Genomic DNA, 24,325 nt, shown 5'->3' with positions numbered 1-24,325 from the left:
AAACCAAGAATCACCTACTCAGCAAAGCTGAGTATAATACTTCAGGGCAAAAAAAAAAATGAATTTTCAATGAAATAGAGGACATTCTTGATGAAAAGACCAGAGCTAAACAGAAAATTTGACTTTCAAATACAAGAATCAAGAGAAGCATGAAAAGGTAAACAGGAAAGAGAAATCATAAGGGCCTTACTAAAGTCAAACTGTTTACATTCCCACATGGAAAGATGATATTTGTAACTCATGAGACCTTTCTCAATATGAGGGAGGAAATATTCACACACACACACAGAGGGCACAGAGTGAGCTGAATATGAAGGGATGATATCTAAAAAAATAAAATTAAGGGATTACAGAGGAATATTTTGGGAGAAGGGAAAGGGAGAGATAGAATGGGATAAATTATCTCACATAAAAGTGGCAAGAAAAAGCTATTATGGAAGGGAAGAGGGGGTAGGTGAAAGGGAATGAGTGAATCTTATTCTCATTGGATTTGGCTTAAGAAGGGAATAACATACACACTCAACTGGGCATCTTACCCTACAGGAAAGTAGGGGGGAAGGGGATAAGAGGGGGGGATGACAGAAGAGGGTGCAGATTGGGGGAGGGGGTAGCCAAAAGCAAACACTTTTGAAAAGGGACAGGGTCAAAGGAGAAAACTGAATAACAGGGGACAAGATAGGATGGAGGGAAATATAGTTAGTCTTTCACAACATGATTATTATGGAAGTATTTCGCATAATGATACATGTATAACCTATATTGAATTGCTTGCCTTCTCAAGGCGGGGGTGGGGATGGAAGAAGGGAGAGAATTTGGAACTCAAAGTTCCTAAAACAAATGTTAAAAACAATTGTTTTTACATGCAACTGGGAAAAAGATATACAGGCAATGGGGCATAGAAATATATACTGCCCTACAAGAAAGTAAGGGGAAAAGGGATGGGAGGTTGGAGTGGGGTGATAGAAGAGAGGGCAGACTGGGAAAAAGAGCAATCAGAACACATGACATCTTGGGGTGGGGGAGGGTAGAGACGGGGAGAAAATTTATAACTCAAAAACTTGTGGAAACGAATGCTGAAAACTAAAAAAAAAAAAAAGAAAATGAAAAATGGTAAAAATACATATTCATAACCCTTTTAAAAGTGGCAAAGAATTGGATGCTGAGTGGGTGCCTACCAATTGGGAAAGGGCTAAATAAATTATGGTACATAAATTATGATGGAATTCTATTGAATTGTAAGAAATTATGAAGGCAATAGTTTTGGAGAACACTGGGGAGACTTTTACAAACAGATGCAGGGTGAAGTGATCAGAAAAGACAATAATAGTAAAATATCAAACAACTCTGAAATTTGAATTTTAATCAGAAATAATGACAACCTTGCTTCCAAAGAACTAATGATGAAACACAATACAATAGTGGAAGACTAAGAGTACAAGATGTGATTTTTTTTTTCTGGCTAAAGTGAAAATGCTTTGTCTGACTACACATGTTTATAATAGGGATTTTGTTTTTTGTTTTTCCTTCTTTCTCAGTTGGGCAGGGAGAAGGTGGGAGGGACAGAAGGCAGATTTTTGCCAACTAAAAAAAATTTAATTAAAAGAAATATGTGCCAAAATCTTATGAACTCAATGCCAAATCATGGAAACCAAGTGAATGAAGGAAAAGGATGAAATACTGCATACTAAACATTTTTCAAAGATGTGAAAATTCATAGGTTTCTTGCATGTCAATATTTAACTATTTTACTTTGTCCAACTTAACTGGACTACAATATATGTAATACATACATTATATGTAATAATGTGTATATATACACACATATACCCTTATATATATGTACACCACTTAGAATCTTCATATACATATATATGTCTACAATTTTTCATAGACTATACATTCAGACATTGATATGCACACATACAGATACAAAGACTGCATGTTGTTTCACAAATGTATGTAAGTATGTGCCTGGCACACAGCAGACACTTAATAAATGTTTATTGACTATTATTTGCTGATTTAGCTTCTCAGTGCTTTAGGCAGCTTTGTAAGACTAAGGTGCACACAAGATCACAACCTGCACTAAGAGAATAAGTTTCCTCCTCTGAGAGTTCCTTAGACCAATGAAATCACAGTCTGCTCCCTATGTCTCCATCCTTCTATCTCTGTATACACATTTACATATGCATTTAAGTATGTGTGTGTGTGTGTGTGTGTGTGTGTGTGTGTACATACATATCCACATATTTTTTGAGGTTTAAAATATATAATCTTTTAAAAGTATGAAAAAGTTGAAGCAAGTTCAGACCCTCTAAGAAGTATCTCAGTAACTATCTGTACCACCGAAGGTTAATTTCCTTATTAATCTTTTGCTACCTACGAACAAATATAAGGACTTCATTCTTATATAATATTTTTAAAAGAATTTTCTTTTAAGTCAATGACAAAATTGTCTCTTCCCATTTTCTGTAAAAATGTTTAGTCGTAAGAACTAGTGACCTTCAAGAAAGAAATTTTAAAAAAGGACTTTAAAAAGGTTAATGATGAGTCAAAAGAAAGCCTAAGTATAAATTCATTCTAAAGACTGATTCCTAAAAATAGTCCATTTATGTGCAAGAAAGTATAAAATCTGTTGAAATGGAGAGAAAAGAATAGGTTTCTAAGAAACATCAAGTTTCAATCCTCACTGTGAAGTTTTATTATATATTAATTTACATTATATCATATATATTATATGTCATATATAATATTATATATTAAAAATCATTTTAAAAAAATCAGAAATTAATCTAGATTATCTGAAAAAAAGTTTATTCTTAAACGATAGTCACAAACAATGCAATAATGAATTTGCATTTGATAGTTTTAAAATATTTTATTTATTAGCTACATATTCAAAGATGACTGGGGAATGGTTGAAACAAAAAGGTACAATAAATAATTTATATATAATAACCTTTTATATCTCTGTTTTAAGCAATATCTTTCAAGGTAACAAAAAAATTCTAAAACTAAGACAAGTGCGGGTGCGCGGGTGCGTGCGCGCGCGCACACACACACACACACACACGCACGCGCGCGCGCACACACACACACACACACACACACACACACACACTCTTTTTTGGTCCAGAATTCTGGTTTCATCCATGTAAGGAATTCCTGAGGTGTTAGCTCATTCCAATGATACAGATTGGTAATGAGTTTATATGTATGGTGTTAAACAGATGCCCAGGACACTGAGAGGTAGTTAACTTGTCCAGTGTTACACAACTTGTATGTGTCAGAGGCAGGAACTGACTGACTTGACTTCAAGGCCAGCCCTGTATATACAACATCATGTAGCCTCTCACATGAAAGTATTTAACAATCAATTTTACTTTTAATTGAAGACACTATTTAAAAGCATCATTTTCTTCCCGTGGTAGTGACAACATTCAATTAAAAGGGCTATTGACTTTTTCTGTTCAGTAATGTTAGACACACTTCACAAGAATAAATCATTGCTGATCTAAGCAAAGTAACAATGATTTATACAGTTACTACGATGCTTTGGTAGAGTCACAGCCATATTGAAGTGCTATGTAAATGTGACCTATTATAATATGATATGAGAAATGACAATTTCAGTCTTATAAATTTCTCACCCAAAATATTTTGCTTGCTGGGGAAGCTTTCTTCAGCAGAAAATTTCTCACTACCAATGAAAATCTCTGATTCAGCAAGTTCATTAATGGAAACTCCTTTTTATCCTCTGCACAAATTATTCAGTATAATTGGTTGATGGGATCACCAGGATGGGATTATTTATGAAGTCCATCTTCATGCTGACAAAGTTAGGATCAAATGTTTACTGTAAAAGAGAGAGCTTGGTTCAATTGATACTACAGGAGTTTAAACAGTACCTTGTCTACATGGAAAATTAAATCCAGTTCACAGACATTTTCAAAACACTTGTCTAGTGTTTCCACGAATACCTACAGAGAAAGACAAAAAGGTTAAGAGTTTAAGAACACCAGTCAATCTATTCATTCTGTTAATGTACTACATCTGATATAAACTATGAAAGGCAAACACATTTAGGGTCCTCGAGAGTTAGAATACATTTGTAGATAATGATAAGAACTTGTCTATATGAAGTTCTGGGAAAGAAACATATATACATCAAACAGTTTTTATAATTTAGCAGTTCAGCGACAAAAATACAAAACAAAATGGCACTCCACCAAACTCTACTTTCCATAAATCCAAATATCAAAGGAAACCTCCTCAATATTAGCTGAAGTGAAGTACATTTATGTCCCCCTTATGATTTATAGCAAGTTTTCATTATTTATATAACTGAATGTTAATGTATAACCCTGAAAAATCTTTCAAAAACATGCAGTTACGTGCTAACATACTGAAATCCCCTATCAGGGGATAATCTACGTCTACTAGAACCTATAAAATTCTGATTTTCCCTGTTATAAAAACATATTTGTGAGCCTTTGCTTATCAATACACAAGGAGTATAAAAAACAGAGCATAACACAACCACTTTCCATTAGATTATTTTATTCTATTATTAATCAAGGAAAAAGCATTTATTAGGCATCTGCTATATGTCACGTACTGCCAAAAGTAAATGTCTCTGCCCTCAAAGAGCTTACCTTCCAGTGGGTGAGACAACATGTACATCAATCAGTATATACAAGATACATACTGTTGCCCTGAGGTCAACTTAACCTGTCTTCTTGAGTTGCCATATTTTCCAGAAACACTGGACTCAGGGCATTAAGGAGGCCTTGAACCAATCAAGGATGAAGCCCCACTGTGAGCTGACACAATTTGGTATTTACACCTCTAGCTGGACTCTCAGTGTGTCCTTGAGAGTCAAACCAGCTACAAGACAGGCACCAGTCAGACTGCACAGGACCAATAAACTGTTTGCACAGCTGAGATCCTTGTAGATAAGCGGACTATCATATCTTCCTAGTCTAGAAATTCCCAAGTAAAAAGAATGCTGCTTTTGCCATCCTACTTACCCCTGGTTCCCCCTCCCTTTCTCTACTTTCCCTTTTCCCTACACCTCCTGTCCTTCTCTCATGAGACTGCCCCTTTTTGTAATTCATAAATATTCATTTCAGTCTGAACTGTGAACTCCTTCATACTTGGTATAAGGGGTTCCACAAATCAAGTTATTACCCATATCTTATGGAGTCAGGATTTTTGGTTATCAATACAAAGCTGATTCAAGGTAACCTTAGAGAAGAAGGCACTAGTAGCTGGGGGACCAGGAGAGGACTCATGAAGGTGACATTCCAGCTAAGTATTAAAGAAAAGCAAGGAGCTCAAGAGGCAGAAGCAAGAAGGAAAAGCATTTTAGGTATGAGGGCCAGCCAGTACAAAGGCAGAGAGAAGGGAAATGGGGTGTGGATTTAGTATTAAGGCATAGGGAGTGATGGAATGATAGATTATGATAAGAAACAATAATTTCAGAGTTCCTGATTATTGAAGTGCAGTGCTTATGGGTGATGGAAAGATGAAGAGTGTGACCATTCCTGTGTGTAGCTACAGTGGATCAGAGAAGTAGGTCAAGAGAACTGCGAGATTAGGGTAGTTGAGGGAACACCAACATGTACGTTAAAGTCCTCCAGTCTGAAGGTAGGAGTTGGGCTGGAGAGGGAGACTGTGGACCAGGGACAGAACTCACTGAGCACGAAAGAAGAATGTCCTGGAGTTTGGTAGATAAGAGCCACCAGGATCTGGACTGGATGCTAAATCTAGACTGAGCAAACCTCAAAAGTGAAGAGGTTGCCAAGTGATAATGGTAGAGGGAGAGTCTAAGTGATAATGGGGAACAAGGAACATTCCAATTCCTCCACCAGAACCAGTGAATTTAGGAGATATAAAAGAAAGTGCAAAAGGGCTGCTAGAGATGCGGTATCATCAAGGGAGAGTCAGAAGACCTGTGCCAGAAAAATGAAGGAGCATGAGATGACAGGAAATGTGTTAAATTAAGGAATTGAAAGGGACCCCATAGAAGTCATGTAGTCCAAACCCCACATGAAGCACAAACTCCCTCTACAATGTTCCTGGTAATGGTCATTACTGATTAGTGGGATCCCTAAGGTATATTTCAAAAATCTTCCTTTGAAGACCATCCATGATGGGGAACTCACTAGGTGAGGTAACCCATTCCATTTTTTAACAGCTCTAATCATTAGGAGCTGATCTTATGCTGAGCAAAAATCTGTGTTCTTCTAATTTCTTTTCTTTGGTATTATTCCCACCCTCTGAAGCAAAACCAAACAAGCCTAATCTCTCCATCACAAAGGAACCTTAAGGATAGTTATGTATCTCCCCTGAATTTTCTATTCCCCAGACTTAGGGTGATTAATAGTTCAGACGTTTCTAAATATAAACCACACTCAACTATAACTCTGAGATTTCCTTCCACCTTGGAACATCCATGATTCTGCCCTCCCAATGGAGTAAATCATTAAGACAACTGTAGTTGTAATCACGCTAGTCACTGGCATATGCTGTTGCTGATTTCCCAGGTTTACTGCTTTACTACAAAACAGTTCAAACAAGTCATGTAATAGGCCACACAGAAGATGAACAAATCTGCAGAACTTCCCCCCAAAAAGAATCCCATGACTTAGCATAAGAAATGATGACAGAAGCAAAAATTAAAGGGTTGGGGGAAGAAAAGGACAAGATGCTCATTCAGATCCATGAAGTACCAACTTATGTGAACAAAAGTTCACAGGAATTCACAAATAATCCAATTAAACTCATATAATTATTAAGCACCTATGATATAGTGGATTCCTAAGGTCAGAACTCAGAACCTACTTGCTAGCACTAGTCCAATTAATTTCCTCATTCCTCTCTTGCCCTTTGTAGACCTTTTCCAACTTTGGGTTCTGCTTGACCACTCACTGTATTCTCTTCAATTATCTGGGTCTGCCCTTCCCTTCTTTCATGAGAAACCCTAGATTCTACCTCCCAGACTCAATCTAGTGCCTAGTAGATATCTGCTAGACCCCTCTTCTTAACTAAAACCCCAATCTTAGCTTTTCCTTGCCTGTACTACTCACCGCTGCCTATGCCCCTACCTGAAAATGAGTGCCTAATGCAAGATACGGAATTGAGGGGTTTGTTTTTTGTTTTTAAAAGAAGTCTTTCCCCAGGAAACATGACCTCCCAAAACAGGAAAACTTTCTAAGTGCAAGGTAAAGGTTTTTTTCTAAATTTCCTTTTATTTATTGAGCAAAAAAAAAGGAAGAACAGGACTGTCAAGGAAAAGAACAAGAAAAATAATAGTGAGCAATGAGTAGCAAATTCCATCACACTTACTGGGAATGTACCATTTATACAGTAAATATTCAAAAAAATCTAAAAATCTATTTTCAAAACCCAACATACTACATATGTAACAAAAACAAAACATAAAAATACCAATTTAAAAGTAATTTGAGGATGGATTATACAGGATTGGAGGCATACAAAGCACAAAAAATCTTGGCCTAGGAGTTTTATCTTGTGAGGTATTAGTGCAGTGAGAGGATAGAGCACTGGGCCTGGAGTCAGGATAGCTGAGTTCAATGCCAGCCTCAGACACTTAATAGCTGTGTGACCCTGGGCATGTCAATTAACCTCTGTCTGCTTCAGTTTCTTCAACTGTAAAAAGGGGATAATACTAGCACATGATTCCCAAAATTGTTATGATGATTAAATGAGATATTTGTAAAGCTCTTAGTGCAGTGCACATAGTAGCTGCTTAATAAATGCTTGTTTCTTAGTTGTTCTATTAGCCACGTTGTTCTATACGATCTTGGCCAGTCACTTAGCCCCTTGGGGCCTTGGTTTCCTCATATATAAAATAAAAAGCTTTACCCTACACATGGAAACACATGTGAACTTGGACAGGGGAAGCTCCTAATTGAAATTTAGCATTTCCTTCAATTATTTTAAAACATTCTTCTGAGAAGAGGTCCATAGACTTCACTATGCACCAAAGGGATTCACAGCACAAAGAAAGATAAGAGCTCCTGGCCTAGATGAGGTCTGTAGTGCTGTTCAGTTCTAAATTCTGTTTCACACTTGGGCATGGCCTTAGGGGTTAAAAAATAATCCTGGAAAAAATACTGGAACCTTACCTAGTATAATGCATTTTCAGAGGACATATTACTTCAGAAAACAGATGATGAAGCCAGGCCCAGGAATGTTCTGTTATCTTCACAAGCCACAATTTGTTTACCTTTTCCCTCAACTGATGAGTATCTACTTTCCTCCACCTCCTTGCCGGTGGCATCCCCATTGTGGAGACAATAAGCTGAAGTCCACTTTCCTGATTAGTGAGTCACCATTTCATGAGGAGCCCCAGCTAAGATCATTTAAATTCTGACTTGACTCCCTCTCTAGGCATCTCTCCCCTTCTCCAGAAGCTTTGCCCCTATGGGGATACCTATCCTCCCCTCTACTTTCTAGTTCCCCTCTATGTGTTGTCTTCCCCATTAGAACTGAGGGTAAGATTGTCTTGTTTGCTTTTACTCGTAAACCCCACAATTCAACTTTGCTTGGAATTTAGTAAGTGCTTCCTCTATCCACCTACCTACCTACTGGTCTAAAAATATTTTGATGTTGGGGATTTTTCTTTTTTGCCTCTAACATATCAAAAAGTGGAATCTCTGAGTTTAGTTGTACACAATTTTGGCCATTTTCTTTGCATAATTCCAAAAAGCCTTCCAGAACAACTGTGTAAATTTACAGCTCTAACAGCAATGCATCGGTGCGCTCATCTTTCCCACAACCCCTCTAACACTGGCTTTTTTATCCTTTGTCATCTTGGTCAATTTTCTAGGTGTGAGATGAAGCCTCAGGTTTGTTCTGACTTATATTTTTCTTGTTAGTAGTAATTTAGAGTATTCTTTCATCTGGCTCTTAGATTTCTGTAAGTTATCTATAAATCTTTCATATCAGAGGGTACTGTACTTAGAAAGAGAAATAACATCTTGGTGAAGATAAACACCTAAGGGAACAACTAAAAGATCATACTGCCAAATATTTTGTAACTCAACTATTTAAGGTCCTATTTAAATAGGAAATTTAGTTATAGAAATGAATTTGTAAAATGAAACATTTTAATCAACTACAGTATTAAAAAATCACTGTAGCTGCAAAAACATAGCTAGAGTATATAAAAAAAATTTTTAACAGAGCAGGGCAAATACTAAATGAAAGAACTGCTGCAAAAGACTTTTTATTCATCTGTTTTATATTTGGTTTAATGTTTAAGATGAGGAACATTAGTTCTAGCCTAAGCATAAAACAAAAACACCAAAGGCCAATAAAATGTGAGAAATAATCTAAAGGCCTTTAGGGCTTCAGTCAGGGCATATAAGTAAGGTTTTACTGCATTATTACACAATCAGAATCATCAAAAGGAATGAATAAAAATCAATTTTAAAATGAGACTATTTCTAGTCTATAAATAAGTGACATGGCAAACAGCACCCTCTAGTGTTTCACTTTTGAAATATCTTGTTACTTTTATGTAAATAAGTAGTATTTAAAATTGGACCTCTACTTTAATAATTTCCTAAACTCTGAAAAGGAAATATAAAGTTGGGCATCAATAGATTTCAGAAAAACTACTACATTTATATTTAGATAGATTGCCCGCCTCCCCCATCCTTTCTAGAGCTTGGGAGTTTCAGCTCCAAGGACTTACTGTTTAGACTCTAGAGCCAAAAGGGGCCTTAAAAATCACCTAATTCAATCCTCTTATCTTACTAATCAGCAAACTGAGGCCCAGAGAGGTTGAGTGACTTACCCAAGGTCACACAGGCATTAAATAGCAAAGGTGAAATTTTAATTCTGATCTTTTGACTCCAAATCTAGCCTTCTTTCCATTGGACCACATAGTCTCTGAAGTGTAAAAGATAGCAAGAATCTTTTCTACTAAATGAGCAACACAGTTAAAAAAAAACAAACCAGTATCTATTGCAGAGGTTCTTAAATTTTTTGTGGTGTCATGACCTGCTTTGGAAGTCTGATGAAGCCTATTAATCCCTTCAAGAAATTTTTAAATGCATAAGATATATATGATTACAAAAGAAAATTAACTATATTAAAATAGTTACCAAAATACTTTTTAAAAGTTCATGGACCCCAGTTAGTAACTTCTCACTTGATACCATTAAAAAAAAATTTAAGGAATACTCCCTCCCCCCCTCATATGAAATATCTCTGAATTAAGAGACCACTGGTAATAAAAGAAGAAAGGAATCCTGCACATTCCTTGCCTACAGCATGAATCATGAAACAGGAAAAGTTTTTCTTCAGGTCCCTGTCATTAAAACCTTAACCTTGAAAGCATTTCTACTGAAGGGTTCATAGGACCCTTACCTAGACCTGCCTCACAGCCAGTACCTCCAAACCTTGAACCTCACTTCCTTCCCCTCCTTGCCTTCAAAACTGTGTCCTATCCCTTTGGTGCTCAGTCTTCTGCTTCCTTATGAGATGGCATATGCATTTTAACATAAGCCTTGCTGGGATCTGTCTTAACCAAAGTAAATTTAATGATAGTTATTTCAGGCATTGTGCAGAAAAATGGAAGTGTCTTTCAGCTTTTCATTCATTTTAGTTTTGTGATGATAATATAGTGGTTAGAGAACAGACCTGTGATTTCACTGAAATAGGGAACTCCTAAGAGGGGAAAATTCGTCCTATTAATACAGTTCAGCAACTTAATCTTAAGAATGCTGACTAGAGCACTGAGATGTTATGTGACCTATCCAAGGTAACACAGCCACTATGTATCAGATGTGAGACCTGGATTTAATCTTTCTGGCCTGGAGGCTAGCTCTCCATCTGCAAAGCCTGTGAAAATGATAACATATGGCACTCTACAGTTCCACGCTGCTATGTCTATGTAACCTCATTTGATCGTCTCATCGACCCTGTCAGGAAGCACATAAACATCACTGTCCCTCCTTAACAGATGAGGAGACCAAAGATCATAAAGGGCAAGTGCCTAACCCAAGGTCACAAAGCTAGGGAGTAGGAGATTTCGACCTTAAAACAACTGGCTTTCTAATGCCAAGGCCAAGGATTTTTCTACTATATCCTGCTGCCTCTAGATCCAGGCAACAAACTGTTCCTAATAAAGCAATAATGATATTTGAATAATGTTTTATTGTTTATAATATAGTGTTTAATATTTTACAAAATGAAATCTCAACTGCTTCTCATAAGAACCCCATGAGATAGGTAGTATGGGTGTGATTATCCTTGTGCAGATCAGGAACCTCAGCCAGAGAAAAACCAAGATTCATGATGTGCAGGTTTAGATCTGGTAAATGGTTAAGAAAACCATTCACTAGACACATTTCTGACTACTCACTCATGTAAAAGAGTAAAAACTGATTTATAAAGCGTAAAAGTATCATTGTAAAGTATCACAGAGGAAAGCTCCATCCTCCTGGCTACGCCTGCCATGACTGCAGTGTCATCAGTAAACAATGTCCTCAAAAACCGTGCACTGGACCCCAGTGCTGTGCATGGTGAAAGGTCCTATTTTTGACTATGTATTCTAATGCAAAGCCCAAATGCCATTTTCTTAAGCCAAGTAAAAGACTTGCAGGATTAGTTCTTGATTTCTTTTTGTCCAGTTGTAACTAGGCAATGGCTTATACACTAATGGGAATAATCCTGACATCATGGCTATAACACACTAAAGAAAAGTGTAATTAAACAAATAAATAATATGAATATATAAATATATTATTTATTATTTTCATATAATTTATTTTATTATATTTATATATTAATCACATGTATTCATATTTATATAATATTTATTATATAAAATATATATTATATATGTATAAAATATAAGAAAATTTTTTAAAAAAATAAATAAAAATATAAGTATAATTAAACAGGAAAAGTACAAATCCATTGAACCGCTCTGGTACTATTATCAGCTTAAGATAACAAATACCAAACATTCAATATTGATGTAGTTTTTTTTTTCACTTTGTAAATATTTTATCACTTCCAATTAAGACATGCAAAACATAAATAGTTCTAAAGCTATCAAAGATGAAATTTGTTGTTTTCATGGCATTTGCAACTTGTGAGACTAAAATAACACACAGTATGACCAAAAATAATTTTTTGTCTTGTTATCTAAGCAAAAGGAAGATTTAGATATAATTCTGCTGATGAAACAAATACAGAGAAGGTAGACTTCTGTCTGTAGCAGACTTCAACCTAAAACTTACTAGGAAAGATAAAGTACGTCCTCTGGTCCAGCAATGCCATTATTAGGGCTATACCTCTAAAAAGATAAAAAATGAAAAGTGTACAAAATAATTCTACATGTGTATAAAAATAACTCTATGTGTGCAAAAATCTACATGTACAAAAATAATTCTAGCAGTTCTTTTCAATACAGCAAAGACCTGTAAAATGGGGGGAGAGGGGAGAGTGTTTATCACCAAATGGCAGTACAAATTACAGTACATGAATGTAATGAAATATTATTACATTTTAAGAAATGATGAAAGGAACAGTTTCAGAGAAACCTGAGAAGACTTGTATGAATAGATTCAGAAGTAAGCGGAACCAGAAGAACAATTTATATAACAAAGAAAGGGAGGGGAGTAAAGATTTGTATGGTGTCTACTGTGTGCAGGCCCTGGGCTAAGTGCTTTACAAATACTATGGCACTTGATCCTCACAACAAGCCTGCAGGGTAGTTAGGGAAACTGAGGCACGTAGATGTTAAATGTCTTGCCTGGAGGCACACAGCTAGTAAGTATCTAAGGCTGGATTCAAATTCAGGTCTTCCTGATTCCAGGCCCAGAAGTCTATCCTCAGGGCCACCTAGCTACCTCTAAAAATAACAACACTGTAAGGAAAGACAACTTTAAAAGACCTAAGCATGATTAAAGTAATAACCAACCACGATTCCAGAGCCTTGATAAAGCAGTTGTTGGTGCAGTGGATAGAGCACTGAGCCTGGAGTTAGGAAGACCTGAGTTCAAATCCTGACACAGACACAAGCTATGTGACCATGGGCATGTCACTTATCCTCTGTTTGCTTGGCTTCCTCAACTGTAAATCCTCCCTCCCTTGATGATGAAGCATGTTACCTCCCTCCTCAGAGAGAGTCGATGGATTCGAGAGGCAAAATGATGCATACATTTTCAAACATGGCCAATGTAAGCATTCATTTTCCTTCTATATGCATATGTACTATGAGGGCTTTGTTTTTCTTTTTCCTTTGGGGGGAAGGGAGGAAGAAGGAAAGGAAAGGGATTTAGTATTATTGATCAGTTTGCTTTCCCTGCAAAAAAAAAAAAAAGAAAGGAAGAAAATGATATTGAAGCATTTTTTCAAATGCATAAAAGAGAACAGGAGAAGCACAAACAGGACAACTTTGAAAATTACATGTTAAAATTATTATATACTTAAAAGAAAAAACAAGTGGTAAGTAAAAAGTATCATTTTCTTATACAATAAATCCTCCTTATCTGCTCTACTTTGTATGTGGAAATGCTCATTTTATTTGGTGTTAAGATCAGATTAAGATTATATAATTTCTTTTGAAAAAAAATTTTTGTTGCAACCAGAATGTGACAAGCCTGTTTGTCAAGCAACCCTCCTTAATCCTCCTCCTAACTAACTAATGGTTCTGATGCTAAAGATATATTGCAGCCATTGCTAAAAATATACATAAAATCATCAACTTCAGGTCTTGAATTCTCCCCCTCAATTTGACTTACATTTCTGAGAATTTCTTAAGAGGGCAAGTGCTTTTTTTTTTCCCCTTAATGGACCTTTCAAACACTGACTGAACATTAAAAAATGAATTTTTTTAGCAATTACACTGGTTTTTCTTTACATTTGTCCAATAGTCAAGTGATTTTCATCATTCTTTTGAATCATCTCAAAATAAGCTTAGAAATACTTAAAAGGAACACATTCTAAGAGGAGTACTCATTTAATAAGAACTTACTGGCTCAAACCTAGGTAATTCAGATAGCTTCTATTAAAAATTAATCTGGGTTCACATTCACTATTATGACTAAAAAGTAATGCAAAATATTACTATACAAACTGTGTTCACATATAATAAAATCATTCTCAAGAAAATTATGAAACAAAAGGAAAATCTGAAGAAAAAGTTCAAAGTTATCACTTACAGCAAGGACATCATTAGTAACTTACTTGTATTAGGTCTAAAATGCCAAGTTCACTTTCTGAAGAATCCACACAGAAGACAAAGTACAATGTGGCATAATGTCTGTAAATCAGTTTGTTGTCAGAGCCACCTATTAGCCTAAACAACAAAGGCAAAAAACTGGAATGTCAGAGGGACCACAAGACACATATTTATTAGTTTAAGCAATTTTAAAGGTTATAGTAAAACACTGTTATATAAAAATCTCCCAGTAATAAGGATCTCATTTATAGCTTCTGCATTTTTAACGTGCATTTGTTTCATAAAATAATTCAACAAAGAATGGATTTCCTTTTGCTTAGAAAACTACAAGAAAAAAGCTTTTTCTTAAACATAATTTTACTGTAGAGAAAGAGATTTATAGGCACTCCAGTGACAAGAGTAAGAACTATAGATGGTTTCCAGTCAGAAATCTACTAATATTCAATATATATTGATTTCCATTATAACAAAACTGAGATAATAGGTCTCTGGAATTATTCTTCCAGTATATATCAACATTAAAATGGCACTTTTTAAAATGTTCTTTAGTAAAACTCTCTTTAAAACACCTTTGAACCATCTTCTATGAAGAATTTAGCCATTTTGCATTTTGCTGGGTAGATGACTGCTATCTTCAAATTTCTGAAGGCCTGTCATGATGAATAAAGATTTAACTTCTTGTCCTTGGCCCTCAATAGAGATGGGCAGGAATGACTGGTGGGCAGATTTTGGCTCAATTTTTAACAATAAGAACTGTCCACAAAAGCCAGAATGGAAATGGTGAGTCCCTGTCCCAGGTGCTGGATTTATCCTTCATTTATGAGTTGGGCCTCTACTGTCATTTCAAACCCTGGTAATGTGATTCTCATAAATATGATAAACGACACTTGTTCAAAAGAATCTTCAGTATTGCCAGAATTTGTAAAATTAAGGCTAATCAAAATCAACTAACTAAGCTAGGATTTTTTTTAAAGGGCAGAAGAAAACATTGAAAATATAAAAGTGCTAATCAGCTGAATCAAACCTCTCACATTACATACTCTTTTCCCTCCTCCTCATCCCCAACTTGTGATTTCATGGGTGCAGGGAACACCTGTGAGCAGCTTCCTTTTCCCCAACACAAGTCAGCAATTGCTCTTCAACTGAGAGTCTTAGAGAAAATGTGCCGAGGCAAGGAGAGGTCAGTAGCCGGCATAACAGCAATAACAGGAACCAGCATTTATAGAGCAGCTGCTGCATACCAGGCACACTGCAAAGCGTTTTAAAGTTATGATCTCATTTGATCTTCACAACCTGGCAGGCAGATACCAGGGTGGTTTGCCATTTCCTTCTCCAGCTCATTTTACAGATGAGGAAAACTGAAGCAAACAGGGGTTAAGGTCACTAGCTAGTATGTGTCTGGAACCACACTAGAACTCAGAAGTCAGGTCTTCCTGACTTCAAGCAAATAGTGCTCTATCTGCTATACGATCTAGAGGTCTAAATTTAAGGTGGAACTTGAACCCAGGTCAGCTTTCTATCCAATAGACCAGGCTTTAAGTAATTGGAATGATGACCTTCAGTATCAATTAAACTTACCTATTACTATTCCTACTTCATAAGATAATCATTTTCTATAAAAAGACAGGAAACAAAAGGAATAAGCCCTTATTCTGAAGCTACACTGACAATAGGATTACAACAATTCTTCCTTGCTAAAAAGTTAAAAGGGAAACAAACTTCATTTTAACCTAATAGCATTCTAGTTAAAGTTAATAATTTTTACAAATTTGTTTTCTGAGGCAGATACATATTTTAATTTAATAAAATCTAGTCTTCAGCTTTGAAATGGCTAAGATGATTACATGAAAGCAATACAATTGGGCAGTAAAATAAATTTTTTTTTAACTTAGGAGTAAAATGCTGATTTCAGATACTTTGCAATAGCTTTATACGAATACAAATACCTTGTACAACCATGAAGAATCAGAGTTTTGGAGCTGAAGGAGAAGTCTGTCTAACTTCCTAGTTACAGACAAGAGGTAACTGAAATCTAGTGGAATTAAGTGACTTATCACTCATCTCATTTGAGATAGATTCAAGATTAGAGCTCCGGTTTCCTGACATCTAGTTCAGTGCTCTACCAAACCACATTTTAGTTTCACTATTACTACAGAATGATTCTAAGTCAAGTATTAATTAAAGTTCAATCAGAAATCTGAGTGGATATTTCAAGGTATTCCTACTCAATTCAATAAATGTGAAGTGTTTATTGTGCACCAGACACTGTACCAGGTCCTGTTTTTCCTTCTGAAAACTCCTAGTAAAAAGATAATGCTAGGAAGGTTCTGTAACTTTATTCAAAATCCAAACTGACTTTGGTATCATCTATTTAGAGCAGGAAGGGTCCTTAGATATGATCTAGTATCCTTCCTCACTCATTTGAGAAAGAAGCAAACTGAGGCCCAGAGAAATAGAATGAGTCTTGACTAAGGTCATAGGGGCAGCAAAGCCAGAATTTGAACCTAGGTCGCTTCACTCCAGGTGCAGGTAGGTGGCATAATGGATAGAGTGTTGGCTTGAGTCAAGAAGACCTGAGTTCAACTATGATCTCAGATACTTCCTAGCTGTGTAACCCTGGGCAAGTCATTTAACCCTGTTTACCTCAGTTTCCTCATGTGTAAAATGAGCTGGAGGAGGAAATGGCAAACCAGACCAGTATCTTTGCCAAGAAAACCCCAAATGGGGTCACAAAGAGTCTGACACAACTGAAACAGCTGAACAACAACAATAACCCTTCACTCCAATTTCAATCATTTTTTCTCTATACCAAAGAGAAAGAGAGGCAAAGTACATCTCTAAGGACAAGCCCAGTTGGTACAGCCAGACCGAATGACTGAAATTGGAGAAAACACTTGTATACTTGCTTAAACTGTCGCATGATTTAAAATTTAGAGCTAGGAGGGATCTTAGAGGACTGTCTAGTTCCAACATCTGAATATTGGAAAATCTAATGCCCAGAAAAGTGAAGTGAGTTAAGTGTTCAAGGTCATGAGATGGTACTAAGTTTGCTACCACAAGTTAATATGCAATAGTCACAAGATAAACCATCTCTCCACTCATGCATAAAAAGTGCTATATAAGAAATTAAACTTCCTCCATAAGCAAAATTGATTGTCAGATAAGAATGTCTTATGTTAGCAACAAAATTTATGCAACTTTTTCCTAAAATAAACTGCAAAGTCTAATATATTCCTAACTCCACAAATTTAGAATTTCTATTAATTAATCAAGGAGTTACCTTTTCATCTTGTCTATGAGAAAATAGCTTAATAGGCAAGTAAGCGGTATAATCAAGATGACAGAGAAGTATGTTTAATTAATTGCCTGTGAAGAAACTGTTTTAAAGGAAGAAAACAAGAATCCACAGGAACTAGCATTGGCCGGGGTCCTTGGAGATCACCGAGGCCAAACCCCACATAAGGAAGAAGAGCTTTGATCATCTGTACCAATTACTGATAGGCTGATTACAAACTATTCTCATCTATTCTTATTAAAAATAGGACACCTAGGTCTCAGTTGGAATTTTCTAAATTCCAGTTCATTGTGTGGACTTGAAAACAATAAACTGCTTGCCTTTACATTTTTTTAAAAAACTCAGACCTTTTAAGCAAGGTGAACCAGTGAATACAACATGAAACCTCGAGTCAAGAAGACCTGAATTCAAATCCTGCCTCAGACAATTATGACCCTGGGCAAGTCATTTAATCTCTCTCAGCTTCAGTTTTCCCCCCTCTATAAAATGGGCATTGTAATCATACCTAAACCACAGGGTTGTTGTAATGATCAAATGAGATAATATATGGTAAGTGCTTTGCAAACATTAAAGATCTATATACAGTTATCCCTTCTGCATTGTGGGAGTTAGAGAGATGGTGCCCCCACGATCCAGAAAATCCATGTAAAATTTTTTTGGTCCTCCCCTCGTCCCAGAGAAGACTGAATTATTATGGTGTTTTAAAAAATATGTTGATATTATACAATACTATACCTATATTTTATGCATTTCTGAGCTTCTAAACTTTTTCTGTGTCATCTGCTGGCCTTCATGCGTCATCTGTGGCTTCCACAACACTCTCCAAAAATTTCCATTTAATTTCTTATACCAACCCACAATATATCAGAACTGCAATAGGGAAGTCACTATGTGGATAGGACAACTGTAAATGCTAGCTATCATTGTCGTCGTCGTCATCATCATCATCATCATCTTCCCCAATTAGTCCAAATTAGAGAGGCACATTATCCTAATAATCAGTTGCCAAATCTCATAATTCCCCCTTCTCATCTCACTCTTCACTCTACTCACCCGACACACCAATCTAGCTCAGGTTTTTGTTACCTCTTGCCTAAACTATTGCAATGTTCTCCCAACTTGTTTCTCTATGTCAAGTCTCTCCCCTTTCCAAACTAGCTTGTACAGAGTAACCAAAGTGATTTTCCTGAAGTGAGAGTTTGACCATGTTACTATCCTACTCAATAAACTCTGACAGCTTCTCCCATTGCCTTTAGGATCAAACATAAGTTCCTCTGGTTTTTAAAGCCCTCACAAACTGGTCCCCACCCACCTTTCCAACCTTATGTGTACATCATTAACCTTCCCACAGACCAACAACCTGGTCTTAATACTTTTCACAGGACATTCCATCTTTGGTCTTTCCACCAGCTGTTCCACAAGCTGAGAACACACCAACTTCTAAACACCTCCTAGGATGCTTTCCTCTCAGAACTCTTTATGACGCTTTTCTTGATTCTCCCCTCCCAGCTCCTGTTGCCCTGCCTCTAAAAAATTTACCTTGTATGTATTATTTATGTACTTATTTATATATAAATATTGTCTCTCTCCACTCTCTCAAGACCTCATATAAGGTTCTTCCTTGAGGGGAGGAACTGCTTAATTTTTGTTTTTATATTAAGTCCAGTGCTTAATACAATGCCTATACATAGCAGGCAAAATAAATGCTTGGTTACTGATTCATCTATTCAAAAAAAAATTAAATATTTTACTTACAATCCTCCTTCTAGGAAATTACAGACGTTTTCATCTCGTTTAGACACCAAATGGAAAGTTTCCCTGATAATTTGTTGCTGTGTATCTTCACTCTGGGGAAGAATATTTTACATATATTGAAATAAGATTAACATTTAGCAGCACTTTTTTAATATCACAAACATTTCTAGCCATTACTATCAGTGTTAACCTGTGACATCAATTTGCAATAAAATCCCTACCTCCCTAGAAATGATTCTCTGGAAAGGAAATTTTATTATTGGTCTTATGTTAAAATGATACCTGACTGAAGCAAAGACGAAGGCTCTCTAGTGAAGAAATACAAGTGGGACACAATGATCTATGTTCAAAACTCCTTTTAATAAGTTTAAATATATTCTTAGGAAAGTCATGGAATATTAAATTTGGAAGATTCTTAGAGGTCATCTAACTCATTTACTTTACTGATGAGGAAACTAAAACAAAAGATAACAGAGGCAAAAGAGTGACACTAACATTTTTTAGAGTTTATGTAATATTTCACTTCTATCTTCTCATCTGAACCTCACAACAACCCTGTAAGGTAGGCAGTGCAAATATTAAGTCACCTCCATTTTAAAGAGGAGGAAATTCAGCCTCAGATGTGTGAAATCACTTGCCCATAGGAGGAACACAGCTAAGGAGTGTTGGAAGCTTCCTAGGTCCTGTACTCTTCAAGGGCTGAAGCTGGTATGCTTTTGTCTCTGTATCCTCACCAGCTAACAAAAGGCCATGAACATAGTGGGTGTTTAATAAATGTCTGAATGAGTTGAGGCAAGAGATGAACCCAAGTCTTCTGAATCCAAGTTCAGCACATTCTATTTATGCAACATTAATAGACTAGAACCCAGGTTTCCTGACTATGAATACAGTGTTCTTTCCACAAGACAACAGTTTTCAAAAGCAAGTTTGTATCCAGAAACAGTTTATGAAATTCGTTTTTACTAGGGAATCAACTACAAAGCAAGTTATACCAAGCCGTTATCATTACATGTGGATGCAATTAAAACTCCTGAGAGAGAGGTAAAGTCTCTCAAGGAAGGAAGGGTAAAGATTTTTTTAAAATGAGCAAAGAGAAAGTAAAATGGTAAAGGAACATTACTAATGTAGAAAAAAAGTCAAGAGATTCTCACACTTCCAAACAGATGCACCCCTAGCTGACTATAGTAATTTCTCCTTCACTTCTTTGACATAGCTCTTAAAATGGATGAAGCATTAGGAAAAAAACAACACAATTAATTAGTTTTGCTTAATTTGGAAGGAGTCAAAGATATTCTCTCGTTGAAATAACTGGATGATCTTGGGTTTTAGGCCAAGAATCTGAAGAATGAATACAAACCTCTAGAAAGGACTTCTGACGACCAGCTTTGATTCAGGGATATGTAGAAAGGTCTAAACCAGACTTGGGGAATTAAACTAAAGATGGAATAGATTGCTAATAGTTAAGACTTAAAGATATATTGTCCTAAAAATTGATTTCATTAAAAGCTTTTCTGATTTCATCCTGAAATACATTGTTTGGTAACAGTTTCTTTTCAGCTTTATAATTGATCTTTTTTCAAAAATGCACATACACAGTAAAATTCATGGCTGTGATCCATAGCCTTTAGATCCACATAATTTAGAACAGTGAGAAAGCCTCCAGAAGGTTAGATCTGCAAACTAAAGAATGTGATATAATCAAATTATCCCTTCAAAAAACTAATCTTAGGAAGATACCATGGAATATTGAAGCTTCATTTTCACAATCTAATAAATATTCTGAGAGGTAATCTGGCATAGTGGATAAAGGGTTATCCTCGGAATCTGTAAGACCTGGTTTAAAGTCCTGATGCCTGAATAATGTGTGTGAATGGCAAAGTTATTTATGCCCAAGGCAGTTCTCTAAAACCATAAATTGCAGAAGAGTTACCAATATGAATTGGTGGAAAGAATTTCCTTATCAGGAGTCTGGTCCTATACCACTGCAACTACAACCACCAAGCAAAAAATATATATTCTAGCCCCATTCCCACTCCATATTAATATTCAACACTCCACCAACTCTTCTCCTTTGGCTAAAACTCTCTGCTCTGGAGTCTCATGGCTCCCTCTCCACAACCTATTTTTCTGAAGCAGCTGTGGGGCACAACTGCTTTGGAGCAAACCATATTGGGTTTAAATACATCACATCAGAATGGAATAAACTATCCCAAACTTGGCCTCACTGTACTAGTACAGCAGACAAGCTCAGCTATTCCCCCAACCCCCTCCATTCACACAATAGTGGGTAGAGATCACTTACATCCTTGTTCTTTCACAAAAGACAGAAAAATCAACAAGTTTTGCAACATGGGAATCAAAGCCATGTTAAAGTCAACCTTTCCAAATAAGAGAAATTAGTCCTAAAGAAGATAACCTAAAAAAAAGACAGGATTTTATCTGTTCATTCAACAAGCATGTGGCAAGGTATTGGGAGTTGATGACTTTATCAACAGAGGAACCAGGACAGTTGCAGAAGGTCACAAAGAATGAGCACTGAGAAAATTTTTTATCTCCATGCTTCCCTCTAAACCTTTCTTTTCTAGGAATAGCCTTGTTTTTGTTGAAGGCTCCACTATCTTTCTAATCACCCTGGTTCACAATTTAGGAGTTACACTCAATTCTTCCCTCTACCCTTCTCATCATTTTCTAAATGAACATTGTGGATTCTATCTCACACCCACTTCCTGCTATCCATTTATTCAGTCACCACCTTATTTCAGGACCTCACTCCCTCTCACTTGAACTATGGCATAACTCCATGACCATAGGTCAGAAGGGATTCTTGATCCATTGCTTAAACTGCCAGGTCAATGATAATGGAAGAAGTCATCAAAGCCCTGGCTCATCATTCAAGAAATCCTGGGCTTCAGAGCATGGCTCTGTTCCACTGGAGTATTTAGCCTATTGGATTTTTTTACGCTTTGATAGAAAGAGGAGTATTCTCATGGGAATGGGGAGCGGAGTGCAGAAAGGATGGGGAGCTCTCCAAAGCCCACCTGGAAATGATTCAGTTAGGTTCCTGTCATAGGACAGTTACTTTTCTAATTGTACCAACTAGTAGTCTCTTTCTAGACTTTTTTTTTTATGTGTACATTTCAGCCTAGAACTGCAGTTTTGGCTTATCCTAAAAGAGTGCAATTAAATATTGCTTCCCTTTGCTAGTCAGTGAGGACCTTAAGGTGTTAACCTTGTCGTGATTCTAAGTTGTACCAATTAGATAACTACCCCTTTAGAACAAAGAGAGTACTGGGAAACAATAGGTTATTAAAGAATCTCTAGCACAGCATTCCCACCATCCACCTTCTCTCCTTATTTTAGATTATCTAATAAAATAAAAAGATGGGCCTATTCCAATAGAGCATTAATCCTAGGGACTGCCTCTGTGCCTATTCCCTTAGGAAATGCAGTGATACCATTGAAGAACAGTCTATTCATCAATAGTAACATTTGTATATCAATAATTACAGATATTTTGTATACCAACACACACACACCGTCAAATTCCTTCTTACGGAATACATTTGTATGTGGCAGGTGAAAGCATAAAGAAGTAAGGACAGTTAGCTGCTCTAAAACTTAGGTAATAATATACACACCTCACATTCCCAGATAAGTCTTTTCCAATTCCCTCCAAAAAGGCACTCACAAGCCATAGGGTTCAATACTGAGTCCTTTTGTCCTGGAAGTATAGTTACTACTATAAGGCACAGCCTCTTTGCTCTGGAATGGCAAGTCCTCCTCTTTCGGGCAGGAAAGACAGACACTATTACAGTCACTCTATACCAGGGGTAGGGAACCTGCCTCAAGGTCACAGGTTCCCCACCCCAGCCCTATACTTCTGTTTCAAATTCAACAGGAGCAGAAGTTCTTTTATAGTGGGATGCATAGACCCAGTCTTAAAGACTTTGGCTTTCAGCAGCAGCTTGGGTGGTTAACAGTAAGTATCTGGTTACAATCTTTCAGCAATTTCTTTGTAACTGCTTTTGAATCTACTTAAGTAGTAAGTACAAACTTTAATTCATCTTGAAAATATGTTGTAATAAAAACATATTCCTACTTACAGCATTTAGTCTCTTGAATAAAATCAACCAGTATGTTAACGAAAGAAACTTTATTTTAATTATTTCCCAAGAACATGTACCTAGCATATGAGACAGGTACAGCAATATTATTGGACCATTAAAGAAAGTTTTGGAGCTTGCAAAGTAACTTTTTGGATGACAACAGCATCAATTAACAGCAATTCCCCATTTTGTTTGCCTCCCACAAGAGCAAGGTAAGGCCAACTTAAAAAAAAAAAAAGCTGGTCTTGTAGAAGAGGAAGGTCTTTTAGACTGGCTAATGGAAACTGAGGGAAAAAAATCAGATAAATAATCATTATTATGTCTGAAGGGGTGGGAGAAGAAGAGAGGCTACATTTTTGGCTATGGATTCAGTTTAGGTCTTTTCTTTCTAACTTGCCTGGCCATTTCCAGGACGATGGCCTTAGCTTTACTTCTGAAAGATCATTCTGCACAGGCTTCATAAAGTCTACCAAAAAAAAAGAGTTTGCTAATGGAATGAATTTTTAATTTAACTCTTTATATTCTCCTAAACTAATCTCCTTACTATAAAGCTTGGTACAGTGCACAGGTTCACATTTTCTCTGGGGTTTCTCAGTACTTCACACACCAGATTGTCCCACATTCGTGAGAGAAACCTGTGGGCAACTTGCCTATTAATTATGCTAGACCCTATGGAAGAAAGTCTAAAGTCTCATTTGAATAGGCTAGAGCAGTATGGTTCAGTTTTCCAAGGAACCAACAAATTCATCATTAAAATACAAAACAAAAAGGCTATTTCACATTTCAATAACTTCTAAATATTCCTAGTCCTCATGAAACCTACTGTTTTCAAACTATGTTTTCTAAGTTACTCTTTAATGAAGTAAAAAATCTTTAATTTTATGTAACCCTAGTCCCAAAGCCCAAGAGCCTCTCCTCATCAGTGGAAATGAATGTTAT

The 24,325-nt window shown here is 36.3% G+C and overlaps 1 protein-coding gene across 2 annotated transcripts in view; it reads right to left on the bottom strand.

Moving 5' to 3' along the window:
- Positions 1 to 24,325, bottom strand: part of AP3S1 (adaptor related protein complex 3 subunit sigma 1) — a 98,356-nt gene that overhangs the window by 29,850 nt on the left and 44,181 nt on the right. For both annotated transcript variants that reach the window (XM_036740368.1, XM_036740360.1), the window contains exons 2-4: positions 19,281 to 19,372; positions 14,236 to 14,347; positions 3,909 to 3,980 (exon numbers count right to left, since the gene is read on the bottom strand). In XM_036740368.1, coding sequence (XP_036596263.1) covers positions 3,909 to 3,980; positions 14,236 to 14,347; positions 19,281 to 19,372 — 276 coding nt within the window. The remainder of the gene's footprint in view (positions 1 to 3,908; positions 3,981 to 14,235; positions 14,348 to 19,280; positions 19,373 to 24,325) is intronic.

The sequence above is a fragment of the Trichosurus vulpecula genome, chromosome 1 (genome assembly GCF_011100635.1).
Source record: "Trichosurus vulpecula isolate mTriVul1 chromosome 1, mTriVul1.pri, whole genome shotgun sequence".
NCBI lineage: Eukaryota > Metazoa > Chordata > Mammalia > Diprotodontia > Phalangeridae > Trichosurus > Trichosurus vulpecula.
The sequence above is the reverse complement of the archived record's forward strand: the minus strand, read 5'-3'. Positions and strand labels throughout refer to the sequence as shown.